Raw genomic sequence first — 17,107 nt, 5'->3', positions numbered from 1 at the left:
GCAACTCTTCAAAGTGGTCACAAACACATTTGGGGAGATCCAATTACAGTCTCTATTAACTAGTAACCCACCAGATTTGGCGGGCAACTCATTGCACTGGATCTTCCAATAGGTAGCATTGCTTCCTTCTTCTCTGCCTGAAATCTCTTTACAACTTTTCTTTTCTCTCCTGTAGAATAGAATAGAATAGAATAGAATAGAATAGAATAGAATAGAATAGAATAGAATAGAATAGAATAGAATAGAATAGAATAGAATAGATTTGTATCAGTCATCTATTTTAGAATTTAGAATAGAAAAGAACAGAATAGAACAGAACAGAACAGAACAGAACAGAACTGGAATGGAATGGAATGGAATGGAATGGAATCGGTGGGTTTCAAAAATTTTTTACTTCCGGTTCTGTGGCTGTGGCTTGATGGGCGTGGCATGGCTTGGTGGGCATGGCAGGGGAAGGATACTATAAATCTCCATTCTATCCCCAATCCAGGGGAAGGTTACTGCAAAATCCCCACTTCCTCCCAATCAGCTGGGACTTGGGAGGCAAAGAATAGATGGGGGTGGGGCCAGTCAGAATTTTTACTACTGGTTCTCCAAACTACTCAAAATTTCCACTACCGGTTCTCCAGAACTGGTCAGAACTTGCTGAAACCCACCTCTGAATGGAATGGAATAGAATAGAATAACAGAGTTGGAAGGGATCTTAGAGGTCTTCTAATCCAATCCCTTATTCAAGCAGAAGACCTTATACCATTTCAGACAAGTGGTTGTCCAACCTCTTCTTAAAAACTTCCAGTGTTACAGCATTCACCACTTCTGGAGGCAAGTTGTTCCATTAATTAATTGTTCTAACTGTCAGGAAATGTCTCCTTATTTTCTCTACATTCAACCGTTCCTTTCTTATTGAAAGGAAAAACTCTTGCTTCCTACTTAGCATATTTGATCCTTCAGTTATATATACCCTTCTGGAGGATGCAGAGTTAAATAGGACAAGTCAACTTCAAATCAACATGATCACTACAATAAATTCCTGAATAGAAATTAGTTTGAAATTGGAGGAAGCCTGCCTGAGAAAAATCCCCCACTACTGATCTTTGGAGTGCAGTGGGGTTTTTTAAAACTTTCATTATTGTAGGATGAAATACAAATAAAAAAAAATTGAGAAAAGAAAAGAGAAGAATGCAGAAGAAAGAAAAAAAGTAAGTCAACTTCTGACATTTTTCAGTGCAATGGAATACAAAAAAAAAAAAAAGTTACAGCCTCAACCTTTTGCTTCCTATTTCTAAATGTTTCAAGCCATTTCTATAGCATCAAAATCATTCTTATCATTAAGTAAAATTAAATGAAATTAATTTTATGAAAATTTTATGAAAATAAAATTAAAACCTCCGTTTTTCAGTTTTTCAAAATCCAGAAGTGGTTTCCAAATGGATACAAAACTAGATAACTTCTCTTTAATTAGAATAGTGAGTTTTGCCATCTCTGGCCAATGCCAACGCTTTTACTGCCCATTCTTCCATTGTGGGGATTACTATGTCATTCCATCTTTGTGCATACAAGATTCTTACGGTTTTCAACATATATATTCCAAATTTTCTTTCAGGCTCTTTACCCACAATTTACCAGTTCCTGAGCTAGAAGAAAACTATAGTGGCATGAGGTTTGCAGTGCCTGATGCTGACCTCTATCTAGCCATTGTTGTGGGTTGTCACTAAATGGGGTCTTTATTTCCAGGCACGATGGCTCAGCAGTTAGGAAGCTGAGCTTGTGAGCTTTGACAACCCAGGTTCGAGACCTGAGCACCACACAACAGACAGTTCCTGTTCTTGTTCCAACTCCTGTCCACTTAGCAGTTCGAAAGCATGCAAATGTGAGTAGATAAATAGGTACCACTTCAGAGGGAAACTACAGCATTCCATGTTTCACCACACGCTCTGCGCTGCAGCGTGATGTCATGCTGGCCACATGACCCTGGAAATGCCTTCAGACAATGCTGGCTCCCTTGGCTAAGAAACAGAGATGAACACCGCCCCCTAGAGTCACTAGACACTACTGGCTAGGGGAAATCTTTATTTCCAGTATACATGGCAAGCTAAAGAAAGAGATTGGTCAGTTCCTCAGCGATGTTCCTGCCCCTTCCAACAGGCATCAACAGATCAATCAGTCATTCTTCATAATGTTGGAGGAGTCTGGGAGAAGTTGAGTTTTAGTAGATGGCTAGACTGGCAAATTTAGCCATGTGACAAGGGTTAGGATATGCCCAAAGGTTTACATGGAACTGTTCAAAAGGAACCTGGCTAACAGCTAACAAGCCATTAGAAAAGGAAAGTTTGGTGAAATTAATGTCATTTACTGCAAGACCAATGCACTAGGAGTATTGGAACAATCGACAGCTTTTTTTAAAAAAAAAATTATACACACACCCATGGGATGTGCAACTTAGACAAAAATTGTCCTGAGTTTAAGCTTGTCAAAAATAGACTGTTCCTGTTGGCTTGTTAAAAATAGACTGTACCTCCTTCCAGTTGGCATGCTGGCTTTCAGCTGCCCGTCCGCATAAGCAGGTGTTGTGAAACAATAGCTCCGTGGTCCTATTTCCAAGCACCCTTGTTAAAAAAAAAAAAAAAAGACAAAGTTTGATTTCAACCAGGATCTTGAACACATTGGATGTCCAAGTGTTTATATCAAAGAAGAAAAGTGATGGACACCTACTGTTTATTCATCTTTCTACTTTCAGGTAAATCATTTCAATCGGTTGCATAATTTTAGTCTAACTTGTTCATTGGTACAGCAGCTCCTATGGAAAGAGCAGACAGAGAGAAAAAACATTCCTAGGGAAGTCTGCATGTCTATGTATTTGAATGTATATGCATGAGAGAGCGAGAGCACATGTCAGCATTTATTTTCCCTTTACTGTGTTGTTATCTTAGTGATTCATACCCAATAGATAAATAATAGATAAAAGGAAAGAGGAGAATTTTGTCTTTGTCTGCCTTATATAGGCCTTAATTACGCCCCGACTTGGAGGGCTACAAATAGGTTATATGAGGGAAGAAACCTATTTTTGTTTCCTCTTTGTTTTCCTTTTGACTGTACCTGCCCCTCTCCTTTAACTTCTGATCCACAGGGATTCCATTCATTCTGCCTGGAAACAACCTGATATTAAAATACCAACAATAGAACTTGGAATTCTAAACTTGCTTGCCTTTTGAAGACATCATGGACATTGTTTTACACCTTCCATCCCATTTACTTTAATAAAAGTATTTCTTCAATAGGAATTTTAGATGTATTCTTTTTTTAATTGACAGACAGTCAAAGTTTTCTTTGTGCTTCACTGAAAGTTCCTCACACCAAAACTACCCTCCCCACCTAATTTGCAGGGAATCCTTTTCTGTTGAAGAGATCCACAATCTATTAAAGAGATTTTTCAAAGAGCTGGAGGCTGGAATTGAATCCGGTATATCTTAAACAGAGGACCAGCCTTACTTAAAGATCAGATTTTCCCCCAAACCTTTGTTCTGCACTTCTTTCAGCTGTAGCTTTAATTTCTCTATAGCTTGATATTTGCAAGCCATTTACTCTGGATCCGTCTAATCGTTTTATTTCTAGTTGTCATTTACCAACTTTACATCATGTTATAGTCATTCTCTCTTAAATTATAGCGTTCCTTCCCACTGATCCGTCTGTATATTATAACCAAAGTTCCTAGCCCATTTAATCATGCATTTTTAACTTCTTCAATTTCAAATTTCAACAAACATTTATACATATTCGCAATCACATGTTTATCATTTCTGCAGAAAATTGCACAGAATTTACATGTACAAGCAGTAGTTCAGCCTTGAATTCCATCTTAGATAGCCTATTACCTTTTTAACTATATTAAAGCTTTCTCTTAATTGCACATATGCAATCCATTGAAAACTAAATACCTCTGCAGTCAGTTATTCTCTTGACTTCATCTTAAATTCTCCGTGTAAGTGGAGAGGGCAGCCTTGGGGTTAATAATCTGATAAGATGTTGTTTTTGCAATCCCTCTCAGTTTTACTCATGACACAGTCTAGGTTTCCTCTTCTAATGGCTGCTGTCATTTTGGCTTCCTTTATGCTGAGACTCTCCAAATATCAAATCATGGATTTGCATGAACCAAAAGTGTAAGCAACAGAAGAAAGAGGAGCTGGCTTTTATCAGTGGATCTTTGTTACCTTCACTGCAAAGAACTTTAATAATAACCATTTTCTTCTTTAAAGATGTCAACCAAAATAAGAAAATTATTTTTATTTTTATTCATTGTAGAAGTCGTTCTAGACACAATTTTAACCATATCGAATTGCTTGGGAGAGAATCCGGTTGAAAGGAAGTCTGGTGGCCAAGGCATTCCTTCAGTGATGATTAGCATTTGGGGTGTAATTAACCATCATTTAATTCCCCAGTTCCAACCACAGGAATGAGGCATTTATTTACACTGAGAGAAGCAACTCCTTGAGGCGCCAATGGTAGATCCCAGGGCAGTTCCTATAGAATTCTTTAGGTGTTCTCCTGTGATGGAGGGTAAAACCCAGATTCCCCAGATATTGAATGACAGCCAGTTCAATCAGGTTTTTCAAAGAGAAGACGAGAAACACTATTCTCTATGTCTTCGTCAGCAAAATATGCTGGGAACTGCTGTCAGAACCTGGTATATTTCTATGGCCAAAATCTATGAGATGGAAGGGACAACTAAAAAATAGAAGTCAGCTGGTTGACGAATGACTAGTTATTACCAGACCAGCGGTTACCAAGTCTGGAAAATGGTCTGGAACGATATCTCATTATGTTTCGGAAGTCTTTAAAAACTTGATTGTTCCCTCAGCCCTTTGAGTAGTAAAGTATTGGTGAAGCCCAGTTGGATATGCTTACAATGTGTAGCTATGTGTTCGAGGGTGTTTGTCTGAATGCCTGAAATTACTTTCTATTGTTATTCTTTTATTCTTTTCTATTTTTAGAATAAGCTGCCCTGAAGTAATTTCAGAGTTGGGTGACCTCTAAACCTTGTAAACGAATGACTGAATAAATACTCTTTCATGTGACTACAGTGGAGAAATCAGCACTGATTAAAACTCCACTATAGGCCTGGAATGCAAGCATTTGTCAATCATTTAGCATCTTCCAACTTCATTTATTGGTTCAGGTTTTTTGTTTTTTTTAAAGATTAGTTTAATTTAAAAACCTAAATTGAAAGCAAGCGTGTTGCAATGAAAAAAGCCAACATCGATTTGATTTTCCAAATGTTTTTGAGTTCTGCAAAAGAACTCAATCCAATCCAAAAGTATTCTTGGGAAATTTAAACAATAGAAGGATTATACCCAGTGGTGGAATTCAAAATTTTTTACTACCGGTTCTGTGGGCATGGCTTGGTGGGCATGGTGTGGCTTGGTGGGCGTGGCAGGGGAAGGATACTGCAAAATCCCCATTCCCTCCCCACTCCTGGGGGAAGGATATTGCAAAATCCCCATTCCCTCCCCACTCCTGGGGGAAAGATACTGCTAAATCCCCATTCCCTCCCCACTCCTGGGGGAAGGATATTGCAAAATCCTCATTCCCTCCCCACTCCTGGGGGAAGGATATTGCAAAATCCCCATTCCCTCCCCACTCCTGGGGGAAGGATATTGCAAAATCCCCATTCCCTCCCCATTCCTGGGGGAAAGATACTGCTAAATCCCCATTCCCTCCTCACTCCTGGGGAAAGGATATTGCAAAATCTCCATGCCACCCTACTCTGGGGCCAGCCAGAGGTGGTATTTACCGGTTCTCTGAACTACTTAAAATTTCCGCTACCGGTTCTCCAGAACCTGTCAGAACCTGCTGAACAGCACCCCTGATTACACCCCAATGTGATGTCTGCAACCCAGGAAAGAATCAGAGATCATCCTGGAAAGCCTAGGACATGAGCAGTCATTCTGGCTTCTCCCTCAGGCTCCAAACACCCAGCTCAGCTCCAAACACTTGGCATCCACTCAGCCTTTCACAATGTTTTTTCACTGTTTTTCAAATGTTGCTTTTTTTATTATATTGTCTTGCAGCTATTCTAGTCTATGGTTCCAGTCATGAAACCCGCCTGGTTAAAGATTTATTTGCGAACTACAACAAAGTTGTGCGTCCAGTAAGCAATCATACTCATGCTGTGAAAGTCATCGTGGGACTGCAACTTATCCAGCTGATCAATGTGGTATGGTGAAAGTGTTAATAGCAATAGCACTTAGACTTATATGTCATTCCATGGTGCTTTTACGGCACTCTCTGGGTCCTCGTTTTACCAACCTCAGAAGAATGGAAGGCTGAGTCAATCTTGATCCTGTCAGGATCGGACACCATTCAGTGGGCAGATTTAGCCTGCAATACTGCATTCTAACCACTGCGCCACCACAGCTCTTAACATGTCGTTATCATTATTATCAGTATTCCCATTCTTTTGGGGGGTTTGCTTAATGAATTAATTAATCAAATAATTAGTTACCTTGTGACGAGATGGGCGGCAAGCAAATTTAATAAAAAAAAATAATTAACTGAATGAATTCATTCATTCTTCCATTCTCACCACCAACAATCTCAATGCCATAAAATCTTATCTTTTCATATACATTGTAACTTCTTTCATAATTAAACCTACAGCTTCACTTCCATGTGCATTTACTTCTTGGTTTACGATGGCAATTGAAACCAGAATTTCTGTTTCTAAGTGATGCGGTAGTAAATTGCAATATCATGTGATCACAGCATCCAATAGATTGGTCATCTAGCCCAGGGGTCTCCAACAGTGGTGGGTTGCTCCAGGTTCGGCCCGGTTCTACCAAATAGGTAATAACTTTAGGAAGTAGTTCTCCGAACAGGTAGTAATGACAGCCAGGCCACACCCCCGAATCGGTTCCCTGGTCGCTGCTTGCTCACCCACCCGAAACTGACCGGAGCAAAGAAGCCTCTCAGCCACCTGGCCGGAGGGTGCCGAAAAGTCCTTCAGCTGGTGAGAAGAAAGCTGCACATGCGTGAAGATGGCGGCAGCAACCAGAGGTCTTTTCGGCGCTGTGCGCCAGTGGCTGAGTGGAAAAGAAGCCTCTCGGCTTCCAAGTTCAGCAGCCGGCTCAGTCCCTTCACACAGGGTCTCTTTTATCTGTGCCAGAGAAAGATCAAAAGGCACAGAGCAGCCTTTAATGACAAAGTCGCCTAGATGAGGTAGAAGAAAACAAACCACTGAGGCAAGGAGCCCACCGAAGCTGCCGGCGTTGCAGCCCACCCCTCTCTCCGCAGCTTGGAGCTCCAAGCGGAAGAAGTCCTCGGATGTTGTGAAGAAGCGGTAGTTCTGGGTGCGCCACGCCTGCTTCTTTCTCTTTGAGAGCTGCTTTGCAAACAAGGTACAAAGCGGCTCTCAAAAGAGAACGAAGTGGGCGTGGCGCACCCAGAGCTGCTGCTTCTTCGCAACAGCCAAGGATGGAAGAGTTCGCTCAGGAGCAATGCCAGCAAGGGAGGCGGCTGGTTCGGAGAGAGGTGTAGCCTGAGCTCTCTGGGATGGGTAAACAAGTGTGGGGAGGCGAAGGGGAGTGGACTTGGCCCTCCATGTGTTGCACCCCCCTCCCAGCCTTCGCCCGCGCCTCTGTGCCACCAGCATCTCCCAAAGATGCCGCCGTCATTGGAGCCGCGATAGGGACTGGGGCAGCCCGGTAGCAGCCATGAGCCGTGCTTTCCTCTAAGCGCTGTGGGCGGCAGAGGGAAACAGGTGCTTCTCTCTGTGAGACTTGGAGGAAAGCGCAGCTCATGGCTGCTAAAGCACCTCAATCAGCTACAGCCCAGACGAGCTGAGGAACTGCAGGGAATCTCCTGTGTGTTGCATCCCCTTCCCAGCCTTCGCCTGCGCCTCCGTGCTGCCAGCATCTCCCAAAGCCGCCGCCGTTGGAACTGCGACAGGGATGGGGCAGCCAAGTAAGCTGGGTGCCTGAAAATGGTGCGGAGGCACAGGGGGAAGGCTGCGAACGGGTGCAACACGCGGGAGGCTCCCCGCAGTTCCTTGGTTCATCTGAGCTGCAGCTGAGTCCACTGCCCTGAGCTGGCGGAGTGGGTTGCTCCAGCTGCAACCACAAAGAAGGCCTGTCAGAGGCGAGAAGGGGTGCCTTTTGGCCAGGAAAAAAATGGAGGGAAAGCCGAGACGGCCACCGCCACCCCACACGTCCCGATCTGGATATGGGGCCAGAGTGTAAAAAAAAAAAGTTTCAAAAAGTCCCAAAAATTTTAGCCACCTTTTCGGTGGGCGTGGCTTTGGGGGGTCATGTGACTGAGTACGTGAGTGATGTCGCATTGGCCACGCCCAATCAGTCATGCCACCCCACCTAGCCACATCCACCGAACCGGTAGTAAAAAATTTTAGAACCCACTACTGGTCTCCAACCTTGGCAATTTTAAACCTGGAGGACTTCAACTGCGGATTTTGGCAGACTGGCATGGGCACAGGTACACTTTTAAATATAGGAGCTTGAAGCTTTTAATAATAACTTGAATTACAGAATTGGGAGGGGTTCTTTAGGCCAGGGGACCCCAAACTTTTGGGCACCTGGGACGGGTTCTGTGGAGAGAGGCTTTTCCGTAGACCAGAGGAAGCGTGGTTTTGCCTGCTTTTGGGTTTTCTGCACACGCGCAGAAGCATTTTGATGACGTCGGGGTTGGTGGGCAGAGCCTCCGGACGGTTTTACTACTGGTTCTATAGAACCGGTGCAAACTGGGGGCAACCCACCACTGATCTGGAATAAGATCCAGACAATAGAATGCAACAAATCCAGAGTGGAATGCTTTTTTTTTTTGTTTGTTTTATGTTGTTTTGTTGTTGCTGAAGTGATTTGAAGCAAGAAAACTAGCAATGTAAATGACATTCTGGTACCTAAACGATGCCCTAATCAAAACTTCCAAAGGTATCTTTAGCTGCAAGCCCATGTATAAAATGTTACCTTAGTCCAATTTATGCTGTCCAATTGGAGTACAGTGTTTTCTAGTTGGCTCTGCCCAGGAAGATGGCAAATTCCTTTTCAGCATCTTTTCTCTGCCACCTCTCCAATGCTGCCTCCTGCAAGAGTCTACATGCACCCTCCCAATTCAGAGACCTCTTGCTTCTCTCTTCAGAAAATTTGTGCAAATGTCATCAGGGCAGGTGATCCTCAAGTTACAGCTGGTCGCTTAGGGGCTGTTCAAAGATAAGGCTGAGCCAAAAAAAGGTTGTAAATGACCACTACAACATACAACTGTAATGGCAGGCTTTATTATAGTTGTATGTCATGGACTATTTGTAAGATCTTTGACTAAGAAGGAACAGTCTGGTGGCAGTAATTGATTAAGCTTTCTTTAATTGGGTGGAGGAAATCTAACTAATTTCTAAAGCACAATTGGTCAACTATCTTGCTTTTCAGAGCAAAGAGAAGCAGATTCCCGACTCAAATAGTTAACCGTCTGCATTTTGGCAGTGGGAAATCAGTGCTTGGAGAGAAAGAAAAGAAAGGAAAAACAACAAAGGTTTTTAACCAATAATCTCAACAGCGATTATTGCAAACAAGTTGTTTTCTATTAACCTTGTATTTTTTTCTCTCTCCTAAGGATGAAGTAAATCAAATAGTAAGCACCAATGTGCGTCTGAAACAGGTAATAACTCCATTATTTATTTATTTATTTATTTATTTATTTATTTATTAAATTTTTATACCGCCCCCTCTCCCGAAGGACTCGGGGCAGTGAACAGCGAGAATTAAAAACACACAATACAAATATTAAAATACATTAAAACGAAATTAAATTATCTTTGGCTTCTCCAATTTAAAACCCCTTACCCATAAAATTCCCCAATTAAAAATTTTTTAACCCAGCCCGACTTGCTGAAATAAAAAAGTCTTCAGGGCCCAGCGGAAGGTCCGGAGGTCCGGGATTAGTCATATCCCTGGGGGTAGCTCATTCCAGAGGGTGGGTGCCCCCACAAAGAAGGCTCTTCCCCGGGGGTCGCCAGCCGACATTGCCTGACAGACGGCACCCCGAGGAGGCCCTCTCTGTGGGAGCATGTTGGCCGGTGGGAGGTTATCGGAGGCAGAAGGTGGTCTCGTAAGTAACCGGGTCCTAAGCCATGGAGCGCTTTGAAGATGAGAACCAACACCTTGAAGCGCACTCGGAAGACCACCGGAAGCCAATGCAGCTCGCGCAGGAGAGGTGTCACGTGGGAGCACCATGTCGCCCCCATAAGTACCCGCGCAGCCGCATTCTGCACCAGTTGGAGCCTCCGAGTGCTCCTCAAGGGGAGCCCCATGTAGAGAGCGTTGCAGTAGTCGAGGCGGGAAGTGACGAGGGCATGAGTGACCGTGCATAGGGAGTCCCAATCCAGAAAGGGGTGCAACTGGCGTATCAGGCGAACCTGATAGAAAGCCCCCCTGGCCACGGCCGTCATATGCTCTTCTAAAGACAGCCATGCGTCCAGGAGGACACCCAAGTTATGCTGGTTTATAAACCAGCACATTGTGTTTGATGCCCAAAGATGCGTTTTGATCGGCCTTGTTCCCCTGTTCGGGGAATGCTTTTGGATTAGAGTTGCCTTTTCCAAGGGTTGAAGAATTCCTTTGCGATATTCCTGTGGGTTACAACTAAAGACAGGCACAATTAAAGGATTTTATAAAGTTTGCCACAGCAGCGGCACTGTGCATTTTGATAATTGGATTTTAGAAAACCAAACCTGATCTCAGCATTTTTTTTTTCTAAATGCCTATTTGTTGTGGGACATATTCTAGCATCTGGTTGAGATAAACCCATCAGATAGCTTATTCTAAGCACCAGACAGGATTGAGTTGGATTTCCAGAAGTAGCTCTTCTTCCTCTTTCCATTTCCATAATACATTTGACAAACGCCTTTCAAAAGGATGCAAATGAGCTGGATCTAGCTGAGGGGGGGGACATCCAAGGAAAAATTCCCACAATGCCCCTGGAGAGTTGGAATGCAGCAAATGGTTTCAAAGTATAGTTTCCTATTTTCCAACTTAAGTATCATATTTCTGAAAACAAAGTGTAGGTCTTTCATACAGACCACATCATCATTGAGTTCCTTACCCTACATAAATATGATTAAGTAGCTAAGTATGTTTATTTTATTTAAATTTGTATACCGCCCTTCTCCTAGTGGACTCAGGGTGGTGCACAGCCAAGTAAAAAAGTATGTAAATTAAAACATAATCAATTTGTCGAGCCCAAGCCCCCCACTCGACAATAATGAGATGGGGAGGAGGAGAAAGAGAACGTGCACATGTACCTGATACCGCAGGACTGCGCTCAGCAAACCGAGCAAACAAGGACGCAGGACTGCACCCAGATGCTGAACACAGAAAACTCACAAATGGTGGTGGTGGCAACGGGAATATGCGGCCGGGGCGTCGGGCTAGGGAAGGGCGAAGGGGGGCAGTGGCCGGGACGCTCCCATGAATGAGGTACCCGGAAGGGAGGCATGTGTGACTGCGTGTCACAGCTGGATGCTCTCCAGCCGGTAATAAGGGAAGGGTGGAGCAAATGTATAAAGGGCACTACGTAGCAGCTGTTAGCGCCAACTTTAAACTACTATAGTGCTCAGCATTGTTCCGTGTCAGTGCATTTATTAATCCCATGTTTGGCTCTGGGACTAATTACCCTGGTTTAATTAGAGGAGATGAATCGTGGCTCCTCCTTGTTTGCAATATTCTAAAAAGAAACGCGAGGAAAAGTTTCTAATAAAACTCATTTATTTGTTATAAAGAAAATAAAACACCTCACTAACTAAGAAAAGTAATTGCTACATTTTTGAAAGTAATTCGGGCCGGCTATCTCTCAGCCGGACCTTTCTGGAAAGAGAACAAAGGAAAGAGTGTGAAGGAAGCAAGGAATGGAATGTGGGTGGATACGGAAACACGTAGCTTACTGATAAGAAGTTGGCAAGCTACGGAGAGTCTGACAGTCCAGAAATGATGAGTTCAGCTGGCAAATAAAATAACGCAGTGACATTCCGGAGTTCCTGCTAAGCATTAAACCAACTTCACTGAAGACCCTGCATGTGTCCCATTGTGTTTTCTTGCTACCTGCGAATCGCCCGGGAGAAGGAGCTGAGACAATTTATAATAAGTAATGATAAGAACTTAGCTGTATATGTATATGTATATTTATATGTATGCGTATGCGTATGTATATATGTTTATGAAAATGTAAACCATTTTCCCCAAAATAAGACATCCCCTGATAATAAGACCAATTGGGTTTTGAGCGCATGGCAATAAGGCCAAGAGCTTATTTCAGGGCTCAGAAAAATATAAGACAGGGTCTTATTTTTAGGGAAACATGGTACATACACTGATAATCATTTTATGACATAAGGAGATACACATTCCTGAACCAGCCATAGCCAAATTGCTTTTGTTCATTCTATAACTTACATTTCATGAATAAAACAATTATTCTTTGTTAAACTTATAATAAGACTTTATAAATTCTCTGAAATTCTCTCCCCTCCAGCAATGGGTAGATGTAAATTTGAGATGGAATCCATCAGAGTATGGTGGTGTGAAGCAAATCCGCATCCCTTCGGAGAATATCTGGCGTCCAGATTTAGTTTTGTATAACAAGTAAGTAGAGCTTTTGATCTACACCTTAATTCTGAGGAACAGTCCCATCATGAGAACACAGAGAGAGACATTCAGACTACACAAACGGCTGTAAACCCAGCTTCTGCATGAGTGTGACCTCTGAAATAAAGGCTTCCTTGGGGGAACCATTCTCCCTGCTTTGATGCAACTGGAAATACCCTGCAGATGTTACAATTAGCTTCAACCAAAAAAAAGAGATGGCTGCCCCCAGTGGCAAGAATATGGTGGAGAAACAGCTACCTTGGCTTTTGGGCACAGGGAGCCCTCAGGACTCACTCCTTGTCCAATGTTTTCAACAAATTTGACAGCGTATGGTGGAGCTACTGGGATCAGGATGCAAAAACCTGAATGACCACTAGGTGGGAACAAAGTGTTGGAGATCAGTATCTCCTTGCTGACAAGTCCAGCTATTGTCCCATCTTGGCAGCTCTGATATAATAACTCACATGTGGAACAGAACCCCAGCAGGAGCCAATGGGGACCCCAGTGCTATTGCTGCTGCCACCTCCTTCTCGACTGCTCTTTCCAAGACAAGCTGTTGCCTCAGCTCCAGTAGGAAATGTTGGAAGGGGAGCCCTCAGAGGTCCTGGTGACTTCCCTGGGGTTGCTGCTGGCTGCTCCCTTCCTCTCCTCTTCCTTCCTGCTTATGAAGGAATGAGAGAGGATAGGTATATTCTGGCCATCAGGTGTCCAGATGACCATTAGATGGCAGTAAAGAGACAAGGAAATCAGTCTTTGCTGCCATCTGATGATCTGGATTTCTGCCTCTCACATAGCAAAGAGCATAATCTCAGAAAGTTGAAGGGGAGGGTCATGAACACTCTACTACATCCAGCTGACTTCTAAATGAGAAAGTGAGAGTAATTTCCCTTGTATAACAGCTGGGATGGGGGATGTTGGGCAACTGTTGAAGAGATGGGAAAGACCTGTGTGTTGCTGCTGCAGAAGAAGAGGAAAAGTAGTCCTGTCACACAAACACGCACATGCTGCTTTCTCTGTGCCATATTTTATCATCCCAGGCTTAATGGGGTCTAGGGATTTATGCTTTCTCAGCACTAGGGGGCATATTCCAAGAGGCCTACCTTGGTTCAGATAGTTCAGTTTAGGCTCCTGGCTGAAGGGCTAATAGGAAGAATGTGAGAATCATAAAATCATAGAATCCTAGGGCAGGATGGGACCATAGAGGACTTCTAGTCCAATCCTCTGCCTAAGGCAGAAGTCCTTATTTCTTCCTGATTATCCAAATTCCTGGTTATCCAAATTTTTCTTGAAAACCCCCAACAATGGAGAACCCATAACTCCAGAAGACAAACTGTTCCACTGATTAATTTTTTCTCACTTATCAGGAAATTTCTCCTTAGTTCCAGATTGAAGGGGGCAAGTTAAGTCATCAGCCATGTCTGTGGTTTGAAATGGCTTGAAATGGCGCCCAAATGGAACTCCAGGTACAAAAAGGCTTGGTTGTTTCCCCAATCTGCTAATTTTACATATTTTTGCCCCTGGTCAAAAGAAATGACTGTACATTTCTACTCTCCTGTGGTTTTTTTAGTTGGTTTTAAAATATGTGCAAAATACTGATTTCATACGAAACAAGAAGTACAATGTAAAAGAATTATAATAAAGTTAAAAACCAGTGCCAGATTAGATGACGCTGGACTTCCTATATTCCCTATCATATTCTTAAAGCAAGATTATTTGGGGAAAAGGTGAGAAGTGCTATTGTTCTGTTCCCCAGACATCTGGCTCCACTGGGAACAGGCAGATAAACTCTAGCAAACAGGTTTTCATGCAGATTATATTTATTTGGGAATCCTTGAACACATAAGACTTACAATCATAGTGAGTCCAGGTGAGGTGCATCCATATTTCATAATCTGTCCCATTTCCTAGTGTAAAAGGATGGTAGTTCTGACTCCCTGTTCAGAAAGCATGTTCTCTCTTCTGAGGTAATTCAACATATGGCCAGGTCTTTGTCCTAAAATCCCGGCAGAGAGCCTCAGTGGCCAATCAGACACACAGATAAGGTCACATGTCATGGACTACATTTCCCATAATGCAATCTCTCACTACATCTCCCACAATGCAATCTCTTAAGGAGACACCTCTTAATTCTTAAGGTAACTAACTCACCACAACTCACTATCTGTAACAGCACAGCTATTTTATTCCAACGCATCATCCATGGTCAGCTATCACAAACATTCAGTTTAACTTGCAAAAGATGGTATCAAACCTTTTCAAACGAAAGATTTTTTTTAAAACTAAAAAAAAAATCTTTTAATTTAATTCTGCATGGTGAATAAAAGATTTAATTCCTCGCTATACAGACTTTCCTATACTTTTTAAATTTTTTTAAAATGCAACCCTTTTCCTACCAAATGGAGTTTGCAGAGTACATTATTTGAAAAGAAAGGCGCCAAAAATAGGAAGATCCCAAACCACTGATAACATTCTGTGCAACGTATGTAGCCAGTTTATTAAAATTGTATGCTATTCCTACGATTGATTTTTTCCCCCTCTCTTTTTAGTGCAGATGGAATTTTTGCTATCGACCAGTTCACCAGAGTTCTTCTGAACTACACAGGACATATCACGTGGACTCCACCAGCCATCTTCAAAAGCTACTGTGAAATTAAAGTCACCCACTTCCCCTTTGATGAGCAAAACTGCAGTATGAAGCTGGGAACGTGGACTTACGATGGCTCTGTGGTTGTCATTGACCCGGTAAGCTTTAGTTAGGTAGTTGTTTTTGGTTTGTTCTGTTTTCAAGTCAGTCTTGACACCTGGCAACCATCTGGACTAGGCCCTGCAGTTTTCTTTAGCACTATGCAGAGGTGTAATGGAATGTAGCTTATCGGTTTGAAATGTTGAACAATATCATGGGACTTAATTGTCAGATCATTTTTCTAATGTTTTATTAATGGCTAGAAAATGCTTAAAATAAAAGGAAGCCTCCACCTCTCCCAGATAAATCTATATGTGCAACGAAAGTGCAATTGTAGAAAAATGCTGAGAAATACTGAATGTATCCAGATGCTCTAATCTTACAGATGGATAAGGTCCCTAAACTTCATTCTCCTGTAGTTTTGTGATCTGGCAGATTTTTTTTCAGAATTTAAAAAGAATCCTACAGAGACCCATGCCATGCTATTTTTTTAAAAAATGTAACAGATTGGCAAGGACTATTTAATCTTCAAAAGCGTGGCGCCTGATTTCTTTGAAGAACGCCATCTTCCCTTTTCTAGGACTGCCTGGTATAACCAGGTAACCTTACATAACTAATGTACACATTTTTTTAAAAAAGCATATGCAAACCCAACCCTTCTAAAGATTTTTTTTAAAAAATAATATTTATTAAATTTTCAAACATTAAAATACACAGTACAAAAAGTAGAAAAAAGCAAAAAATAGAAAATATAACACACAACAAAAACAAACACATCAAAACTTAAACACTAGTTTCTACATCGGTATCTCTATTCTAATTAACTTCTGTACACAAATTCTATTTCTATCTAGCTCTATCTTAACTTACATTCTTATCTGAATTTTAATAACTTCTATTCACAATTTGATTTCATGACAAAATATCCCTTATGTTTTAGATTTACTCTCAAGACAGGAATACCAAAGACTTTTTAAATAGAGTTTGGATTGAGTTCCATTTGGGTTTGGAGAAGAACAACGTTGGTTAAGCTTTGCATATTCTTGATTTAATTCCATCATGACTTGCTGAAACCACCAATATCAAATTCTCTCCCAGAGGAACTCATTTTAAAATTTGTTTACACCTGACTGGCTCTTTTGAGAGTTAAGGAAGGAATGATAAATTCCATTTCTATTTGCCTCTTAACCTATCCATTTGTACATCGTCATCCTCATCAGCCATTCAATCGTGTCCGACCCTCGGCCACTTTATGGATCAGCATCTCCATGCATCTCCATGCCCTTCTGTCTCGCACTGTCTCCTTCAGATCCACCATGGTCATCCCAGTATCCAGCCCAGTGGTGAAATCTAAAATTTGTTACTACCAGTTCTGTGGGCGTGGCTTGGTGTGTCTGTGGGGTAATGTGACTGGATGGGTGTGGCCAATTTTTTTTTTAACTTTTAAAACCATTTTTTCTACAGCCTCTTCGGCGAAGAGGTTGTAAAAAAATGCTTTCAAAAGGCTCTGACAATCCCAGCTGAGTTGCTTGATCGTCAGAGGGTTTTTTAAAAACCCTCTGCCAATCAGGCAACTCAGCTTGGACCGTCAGAGCCATTTAAAAGAAAAAAAGCCTCTGATGATCATGCGGCTCAGCTGGGCATGGGGGGCGGCAGGGATTTTTGCTACCGGTTCTCCGAACCATCTGCCTCCATCGCTATCAGATCAGGTGATCTGGTCCGAACCTGGAGCATTTCACCCCTGATTCAACCAGTGTCTACCAGGGCAGTTCCTTCTCCTTTTTCT

The 17,107-nt window shown here is 42.3% G+C and overlaps 1 protein-coding gene across 1 annotated transcript in view; it reads left to right on the top strand.

Annotated features, from left to right (window-relative positions):
• The first annotated feature begins 2,244 nt into the window (after positions 1-2,244).
• CHRNA1 (cholinergic receptor nicotinic alpha 1 subunit) overlaps positions 2,245-17,107 on the top strand; it is a 30,468-nt gene continuing 15,605 nt past the window's right edge. The window contains exons 1-5 of the mRNA XM_034427820.2: positions 2,245-2,737; positions 6,066-6,211; positions 9,613-9,657; positions 12,526-12,635; positions 15,185-15,380. Of these exons, the coding sequence (XP_034283711.1) occupies positions 2,668-2,737; positions 6,066-6,211; positions 9,613-9,657; positions 12,526-12,635; positions 15,185-15,380 (567 nt within the window). The 5' untranslated portion in view covers positions 2,245-2,667. The remainder of the gene's footprint in view (positions 2,738-6,065; positions 6,212-9,612; positions 9,658-12,525; positions 12,636-15,184; positions 15,381-17,107) is intronic.

This window comes from Pantherophis guttatus, chromosome 1 (assembly GCF_059756535.1).
Source record: "Pantherophis guttatus breed Tessera chromosome 1, ASM5975653v1, whole genome shotgun sequence".
Taxonomy (NCBI): Eukaryota; Metazoa; Chordata; class Lepidosauria; order Squamata; family Colubridae; genus Pantherophis; species Pantherophis guttatus.
This window is presented reverse-complemented; position numbering and strand designations above follow the sequence as displayed.